At 38.4% G+C, this 9,505-nt stretch overlaps 1 protein-coding gene across 1 annotated transcript in view; it reads right to left on the bottom strand.

The window, feature by feature from the left end:
• LOC118743820 overlaps window positions 1-426 on the bottom strand; it is a 3,534-nt gene extending 3,108 nt beyond the window's left edge. The window contains exon 1 of the mRNA XM_036476583.1: window positions 22-426. Coding sequence (XP_036332476.1) covers window positions 22-426 — 405 coding nt within the window. The remainder of the gene's footprint in view (window positions 1-21) is intronic.
• Between the last annotated feature and the right edge of the window lie 9,079 nt (window positions 427-9,505).

Genomic DNA, 9,505 nt, shown 5'->3' with positions numbered 1-9,505 from the left:
CGCCTGCACGATCTCTGATACCTGTTCCTTCAGGATTAGAACTTTGCTCAAGTCCAGAAGCTCCAAATTCTCTTCGCTAATATTTTTGTTTATGGCGTTGATGTGTAGCATCATTTCATTTGCTTTCTCAATCGCCTCACGGGTAACGTTGAAGAGCTTTTCATTGACGCGGTACTGGTGGTTATTGTTTACTACGACGTCGTTCATGCTACGGAGGATGTAATCCCAATCTGCTGCATCTGGAGACCCGGCGATCCACTTCCATGCAGATTCAATCCAGTCAATGGAACGTCTTCTTCGTGACTTACTTATTTGCAGCTCGTCAAGTCGCAGCTTAGTTTGGTTTAGGTGGAATTGCAGCACAGTACGCACAGCTTCACTTCTGATATCGTGCTGTGTTGACTCGATCAATTTCTCCAATGCCATATTGAAGTAGTTAAGGTCGACCATATGGACCAAACTGAAGTGTCCGTTCAGAATCCAACCACGCCCATGCTCAATAGTGACCAGCGGGGAGTCGTAATTGTAAATATTAAGGCCGCAAACGCCAGATATTAAAAGTAAACTGTCTTACCATCATGATTGGGGAAAAAAGCAAAAATGAGAATCTCTTAAATTAGCATTAGCTTATTTCTCTCTTTTTATATTTTTTTCGAACTTTTCTATTTCTCTCTTTCTAACTTTTATATATTTTTTTATCTTCAGGGACGGAGGAAAAAAAACATTTTAATAAGTACAAGTAATTAAATTTATTAATTATTATTTATTTATTAATTATTATTTTTCCTTTTTTGTTAGCAATATTTTTCGAAATTACGCCACAATTAAATTTTTGTTTTCCGTTGTGCATCGGTATATTCTTATATGCTACTACCGTCCCCGATTCTCTAAACCACGTAAATGGAAAATCCACAGGAACCAAGAATGTTAATAGAAAAAACATTTTTGTTACAGATTTTGAGCAGTTTTGTATCTCTATTTCAAAAATGCCGTTACGAGTTACTTCCTTAGGGTCCTGTGGCTTTACGAAACCTGCGGTGGAGAAGTTGGTATCAAAAAAGAAATTTAGTGTTAATTTTTTTAATTTTTTTTTTTGGTCAGCAATATTTGCCTTTTTTTTAAGCGTTATTGTGTGTGATTGCTAAGTGATTGTAAGCGTTATTATGTCTTGGCTAAGTGATTTGTTATGGGCATCTTTTGCCTCTTTTTTAGTTAGCCGTTAATGCTTTGTGTTTCGTCTGTGCTATAATAGTTTTTATTATTTTGTCTTCCGACATTCGGAAAAATCTTTTTTTGTATTTTTTTTTTTGTATTTTGCCTTTCCCGTCGTGCGCTGGATTTAATTAGTTGTTTGCTCCTGTTTTTTTTATTTTTTATTTTATATATATATTTTTTTGTTTTACTTGGAAGTAGTTTTAATTTGTGTCTTATGGATCTTCCTACCAGTGTCTGTAACCAAGGTCACCCTGCTTTCTGCTTCGCCTTTATCTGTTTATCCCTAACGTAAACCTCATCTCCTGGCCTAAACTTCTTAGGTCTTTTCCGTTTCTTATTCAACCGGAGATTTCTTAGCTCCTGGTTCCTCTTGATTTGTTCCCTGATTTCATTGTGAACCCTGTTTTTGAAGTCGGTCAGTCCTTGGTAGTTAATTCTTTCAGTTCTATTGAAAAATATGTCACTGGGCTTCCTTTTCGTTACAGAATGTATTGTTGTGTTGTAACGATCGACTGCAATATACACCAATTCTTTAGGTCTAACGTTATTAATTTCTTTCTGAATGCATCGATAGATCTCAATAATGGTAGAGTGGAATTTTTCAACCTGACCGTTAGCTCACTTCTTTGAACTGGAGTCTGATATAGTTCAATCCCCAGACCTCTTATATAGTTACATACCAAAGGAGTCATGAATCCCCTCTCGTTATCGGTTACTATCATTTTAGGAGTTGTAAAGTAATGGACAAGTTTAGCTAGCTTGGCGCGAATAGTGATGGATGCTCGGTTTTTTATGTGGAAAAGTTTTGCAAATTTGGAAAATTTATCTATGCAGGATAAAAATTTTTCTCCTTGAATTTCGAAGATGTCCACATGCACAATCTCGCATGGGTATTTTGGCACCGGAGTGTCTTTTATCGGCGGTACTGGAGGATGCCTATCATATTTGTTTGCGAGGCAGGTTTCACAAATGGTGGTGAATTTTCTTATTCGGCTCGCCATTTTGGGAAAATAGTATTTTTCTAGGATTTGCTCTTTATTTTCCCTCGAGTTCCTATGAGCCCTCCTATGTTCGTCCTCTATTATCCTACAAATTCTATCTTCGTTGGCAACATCTTCGACCACCCTCTGCGTTATCCTGATTTTGTATAAAAGAAAATGTTCCAGATACACTTCTTGCAGAAGCTGTAAATGATTCTCTGGAATTTTTACTCCGTTTATAAGTGATGGGTTTAAACGTTCTTTTAAGGCCTCGGTTAAGTTGGTTTTTTCGATGATAGCTAAGCTGACATAGTGACGAGTGAAACCTGGATGTGGATTTTCCACGCAAATCATTGCATTCCCTTCCGTAAAAATAATTTGGTTTCGAAAAACGTTTAAAGGACTTTCTACATGTGGAATAAGGTCTGACGCATCCCGGTCCGCACTGTGAACTGTCCCCTCTTCGCTTCTAGCTTCTGCTGATAAATCGTCAGGCCCCAACGATGCTGTTAAATGGTTTGCCTGGCATGGAATTATCGAAAGAGCGTCTGCTACAACATTTGATTTACCAGGAGTGTAAATCAATTTGTGGTTATACTCTTCTATTCTCGTCTTCCACCTTTTCAACTTTGCGTTGTAGTTCCTATTTCCCAGCGCAAACGTGAGAGGCTGGTGATCAGTGAAAATTCTAATTTTTTTCGCCCCATATAGGTAAGATCTCAAATTATCTAGAGCCCAAACTATTGCCAACATTTCTTTCTCGTTTGTGGCGTAGTTTTCCTCCGTTCTAGTTAAGGATCTTGAAATGTAGGCGATGGGCCGATCTTTTCCTGGTTCTCCTTGAGACAGCACCCTACCAATGGCATAGTTTGAAGCGTCGGTGGTAAGGTTAAATGGTTTTTCGAAATCTGGGAAAGCAAGAATATCTGAGGAAACTAGTAGTTTTTTTAAATTATCGAAAGCTTGAAGGGCTTCACGGTTCAGATTAATGCGTATTCTTCTCGATTGGTTGGCCTTAACTTGCGTGTTTTCCCCCGCGTGAGATTGGTTAACGGTTTTGCAACTTTCGCGTAGTCTCGATTGAACTTTCGGTAATACGACGTCATTCCCAAAAAGCTTTTCAGTTCTTTTAATGTTTCTGGGGCCGAAAGGTTCTCTATAGCCTGGACCTTCGAAGGATCCGGTTTCATCCCATCAGACGTGATCACATAACCCAGAAATTCTACCTCTGTTCTCATAAATTTAGTTTTTTCCAGATTCACTCTCAAATTAGCGTCTGCGAGTCTTTCAAATACTATTTCTAAGTTTTTTAGATGCTCATCAGTATTTTTCTCAAAGACAATAATATCATCAATATACACATAGCATATCCTCCCAATATATTCTTTAAGGACGTCATCAATCATGCGTTGGAATATAGCCGGCGCATCTTTCAATCCAAAAGGTAGTCTCAGAAATTCGTATTTTCCATTCATAGTTGAAAACGCGGTTTTGGGTATATCTGAATCCTTCATCGCAATTTGATAAAAGCCTGAGGAAAGATCAATCGTCGTGAAATATTTAGCGTTCCATAGACTGGCCAGTGTTGCGTTAATATCTGAAATAGGATAAGCGTCTGACACGGTAACCGCATTCAAACGTTTGAAATCTACAACCATTCTATACTGCTTTTCACTGGACGGCTTAGGTTTTGTCGGAACTACCCAAATGGGAGAATTATACGGACTTTTAGATGGCCGTATGATGCCTTCCTCGAGCAATTCGGTTACCTGCTTCTCTACCTCTTCCCTCATGTTGGCGGGATATGGATAACTTTTTGTGTATATGGGCTCATCTGTAGTGGTTTTTATCTCAGCCCGAACTGAGGTTTTGATGTTTGTTTTTATATTCAGTGGCCCGAACAAGTGGGAGTACTTTTCTACAACAGACTTTAAAATAGGAACTACTGTCTTAGGAATTTCAGATGCTTCAGAAAAATTAATGCTTCCAACTGTTTTGTTTCCCAGTGGAATTTTAATGTTCGGCTCGATTGTGAGAATGTGGTTTTTCCTATCTATCACCGCACCGAGTGCCTTTAGCGTATCATCCCCTATAATGCCGTCAAAAGATTGAAGTCCTGGTAATGTGTAAAAAGTTGTCCCGGTGTCGTTCCCTACATTATGGAAAAATTTTCCACAAATTTTCCTGTTTATTACTATTGGTCCTGCCACTGTCTGCACTGAGAAAGGTGGATCGACTGGTATTGAACGAGCAGCTAGAGTAGGCTTTATGAAATTTTTATTTGCCCCCGTATCTATAAGGAAGTTTAAGGCAGTACTGCTGTTGGTCAGGCACGTCAGGTAAGGTATGCTTGAATATGAGGCACTACTCCTCATATGAAATAAGCTGGTGGCCCGGTCGTCAAAAAATTTACCTGCTGTGAATCGTCCTCTGTACGTTCACAGTAATTTGAAGAATCATGTCCTTCTTCAGGACTAATGGCTTCTATATTATACAATTTTTGTTGTTTTGGGAAGGCACCTTTTAAAAGCGTTTGTGCGTGAGGGTCGGTTCATATAGTTGACCTGCCTCGTTTGGACACTACCGTCAACTTCCATTTTCTCGACGGGTTTAGGGGCAGTTGGTATGGCTGGAGCTGATGAACTCGTTCCTTGGTTGACCTGGAGCCTGTTGTAAGGGATCCTCTTATATTCCGAATTGTGATTCCTGTTCACCCAGTTATAACTCGAGCGTGCGCGTGGCGGTAGCGGTGGCCTCTGTGTTGATAAAATATTCGTTGGGACATTGAGCCTGTGTGAACTATCGTATTCCGCAACGTTAAATTCTGAATGTCCAGGCAAGCTGAGTAAGCTTCTGGCAATGTTTTTGGTTTTTGTACGATGAGCATGCGGGACAACTCAGGACTCAAACCCCGGATGAATACATCTAGAGCTCTGTTTCGATATGTTTCCACAAGGACTGATACTGTCTCTTGTGAGTAATCGTCACACTTAATTTTGTTTACAATAAGCGACAATTGGTGGTTAACAGTTGCGTAGAATTCATCCAATTTCGAATTCCCTTGAGCTAACTGATTAAGTTGATGTTCGAGGGTTCGAATATCCCTCTTATCGGCGTAGTGAAGCGAAAGGACTCTTTTTATCTCTGTCCAGTCACTCTCAAAAACGTTATACGCAACCAAGGCTGCTCCGAATTTTTTGCCTTACATGCTGAAGGATTGCGCGATACAAAGGCTTTTCTTTGACCACTTCGTAATCAGTCAAAATGCCCTCGACGTTGTGAACCCATGAGATGTATTGAGAAGGACTACCCTCAAAAACTTGCAGCTCCTTCACACAATAAGGGAGTCTGCCAATGTCCCTCAAGTCCTGCTCCGATAGTGGTGTTCGCACCGCTGCCGGCACCCCTTGCGGCTGCGTTCTCATGCTAGCCTGTTCTACGCTACCTAACCGTCCATCAATCCTGCCCAGATTTTGGTCCATAATTGCGCTATTAGACTCAATCCTTCCTAGCCTAGATTCCAGAGCGACACCGTTGCTTTCGATACCACTAAGTCGTACCTCAAGCCTCCTAATCTGCTCGAGAAGAGCATTAACACCCCCATTGAGCTCATTAACTTTGGTTGTTAAGGCGTCCATTTCAATAGAATAGTAAATTTTTCCTTTAATTAATTATTTTTTAATAGAATCAAGGCACGGGATACGCACTAACTATTTTTATAGCACAGTACGATAATGCAATCAATTTTTTCCTATTTGGCACACAGTGGCTCTTTAAATTTATATTTATTTTATATGCGTTTTTTTTGTTTGGTATTATTTTTCTTCTTTTTTGTTGTTGCTTGAGGTTACCGCTCTTCTCTTACACTTTGACAGTTTCCTGCAAAAGAACAAGAAAAGAACAGTAAATAGGTTTGTGAAACTTTTACCGTGTTCTGATGTGAACGGCGACATGTACCAGGTTGGCGTTTCACAGTACATTAGTCTTTGAATGCTTTTAGTTCTGGTCAAGGAAGGGCTGTGTAATCCGTTTTAGTCGTCAACAATCAGATTGAAGGCAACCTACTAAGGCACAGCTTGCTTCACAACATAATCTTGGACCTATCGCAATCTCCAGTGTGTTCTGATGTGTACGCTGGAAGTGCTATCGAAATCAAGGAGTGGCTGCCGTGTTCTTATGTGAACGACAACGTGCACCCAAAACGGGCGTACCTAGACTAAGACTGGTGGCTATTGCAGGATCACAAAATATGCTAACCAATTGGCTTTGTGATGGTGGATACCGGCCTAGCAGTATAGCGACGCGGATCCGCCTAGCCAATAAGATTGCGCAAGGATATCCAGTTCTGTGACTGTGGAGGCGTCAAAGGTTTTCACTTTCTCATTCTTTTGATATCGTTCAAATTTACATGTGTCGAAGATTTCACTTACTTTCATTCTTTTGTTATAATATTTGACTTAAGTATGTACCTGAGGGTCTTCGGGGTCACAGGACATTTTACACTATTGTTATTCCTGTATCAGCCAACAATGACTGACAGGAGAGGACGTAGTAATTTATAGTCTAAGCCTGAGGTTCATCGGGGTCACAGGACTTAGCAGTGTTGAATTAATTAACTTATTGCACTTATGAGCCAATTTGACAGCTTTATTTTTATTATTTAAGTTGTTTGACCTCTTCTAGGAAGAGGAGCTTTTATATTCTGGAGTGCCCCGTGGGGATCGCAGAGCTAAGCTAATATTATAAACCGGAAGGTCCTGATGGACCGCGGTTTCGAAATATTTTGTTATGTGGATGTACAAGCCTTTTGTTATAATTTTAATTTTGTATATCACTTTTGCACTAACACTTTGCCACTACCACTTTATCACATCACTTTCCATCACCTACAGCAATCATTCGGAAAGGCTCCTCACAAGGACATTTCAGTGGGTCCCTGCTCGGGCGCCGCCCCGCGGCCACAGGTTTCCCTAAGGATAGAAATGAAAAGCAAGATTAGCAGTACAAGTGTATATTTACCCTTGAGCTCCCAAATAATAATGAATACAAAATATTACCTAAAGCTATCGCTAAGTATCTAAACGGCCCGAATTAATTGATTAGTTTCTGACGCTGCCCTTCCCACGATTTGGTTGCATTAAACCGATTGGTATCGCTTACGTTGCAGGTCAATTACCTGCATTGGCTATGCGCGTGTTTGGCGAAGTGCGGCGTCAGCACATTCACATTAGTAAGTAGGTTGGCCCCCTTGTTAACTTGTATAAAGAAACTATAGATATAACGAAGCACATTTTTAATCCCTTCATCTTCGTTATGTCGAGGTTTCATGGTATTTCATTTTTCATATATGTATCCACTAAAAAATTTTTTTCTCAGCGTATTAAGAAAATGTTCTACTTACCTCATAATTAGCAAATCCGATTGATTTAGAGGCCAAATAAACTAGTACATAACTATAACGAAAATTATAAAAGAAATTTTTAAGCAAAAAAAAAAAAAACCAACCCACTTCAATGCTCATATACAAACTTAGGAACTAGACCAAATTACGTAGTATGGGACCAGCCTTGACATACAAAACAAATAAATAGATATTCCTACGAACTTTTTGAAGTCGGTTAAAAACACAAATAAGAAATCAAACCACTTTTTTTTTTGTTTATTCGAACCTGGTTTCGTATGTTTCATCTCCTTTAAGCCATTTTTAATTACACGAAATAAGAAGACAATAAAATAGTTTCAATTTTATTCCGTGCGAATTTTTTAATTTTATTAAAACTTTTATTTAATTAACCGTATTATAACAGCTTATTTGCGATTTTCACCCAGTCGTACAGTACAATGAATAGATTTTATATACTATATATGTATGTATGCTTGACGTATTGATTAAAATGCATACATATGTATGTGCAATAGGTATGCAAATTGGGTTTTTTTTCGAAAATAAACTATCTACAATTTCTCTTTAAATAGGCATGTTTGCACTTAAGATAACTTAGAAGAGTCTTACATCATTTAATTGAATTTCATTTCAAAATTTTAAAGCATTTCCATTGTTTTTCCGCCGCTTAAAACTACCAAGTCTTATCTGAGATATTGCACAAAAAAAAAAACAAACCAAAGGCACAAAAAATAACATACTAAGAAAGCACTAAAAAAAAAATTAAGTAAAAACGCGCTAGAACTAAAAAAGGTTATTGTAATATGGTGTTTAGATAGGGCGATTAAGCAGGGATCACACAATTTGTGCATATGTAAATACCACTTTCTAAACGACACCACTCTGTAAGTTTAGGTGAAAATCGCCAATTTGTACAAATGTACAAATCGTGTGGTCTATGCTTAAGTTGAATCAAAAGTTCGCCGCTTACACAACAGGTGATTGAAGGTTGCTGTAAAATAGCCCGATGTAAACATTGTATAAGAATAATTTTGCGATTAAAGGAAAAGCAAAACCTTCCTTTGTTTGGGAAAATACTCAAGTGTTGTTAAGTCCGCTTAAGTCCTCCTCGCTTGTATCCTTATTCTGCCTAGCAACAACGGTTTTAATTGCTCAAATTATTATATCCTAAAATTTCTCTCTTTTGTGTACCCTCTTTAAATACCTAGCTCCGAATTGGTACCATTGGAGGTTATCGCGCACTAATACTACATACATATTGATCATTTATTGAGAATTGCTGTTGTCTTACTGACTTCGAGAACTGGGCCAAAGAGAACGGGTTAGGAAACAGACTCGACACTCGAGATATCTGTGGTATCACAAAGGGCCCATTTGCAGATCTAATTGTGCTGGCAATTTGACCAGCAGCCATGTGAACCTAACGTAACCTACCGGCTTCACGTATGATGATTATTTTTTTTTTTAACTCATTGTCCCCTTTGCACACTAGGTTGGCGGTATTCATACAAAACAGAAAAGTTTCTGTAAAACTTGAAAAGCTGAACTTACAACCCTTCTCTCTAAGTTAGCGGTTTTTAGTTGAGCATATATGTATGTATGTATGTATGTATGTATGTATGTACTTCTGTTTGTAGGAGAATGAATAGCAAGCATGGAATTTTGAGGGGAATAAAATAAAACATGGAAGTTAGAATTAAGTCAGCAATTTCATCATCACTTCATTACCTCTTAATTTATTTGCTTAATATTTTTAACGTGTAAATTTGTTTTAATGAAGATATTCGAAGGAAAAGGGCAAAAAATAGGCATTGAGCATTGAAAATATGGCTTAATTGTGGCTTGAAATATGTATGACTATTATGAAATTGTGCCTTCCTGTCGTTTTGCTATATTTTTCTTCTCT

This window comes from Rhagoletis pomonella, unplaced genomic scaffold (genome assembly GCF_013731165.1).
Source record: "Rhagoletis pomonella isolate Grant_MI unplaced genomic scaffold, Rhpom_1.0 Rhpom_scaffold_00007, whole genome shotgun sequence".
In the NCBI taxonomy this organism is placed as follows: Eukaryota; Metazoa; Arthropoda; class Insecta; order Diptera; family Tephritidae; genus Rhagoletis; species Rhagoletis pomonella.
The sequence above is the reverse complement of the archived record's forward strand: the minus strand, read 5'-3'. Positions and strand labels throughout refer to the sequence as shown.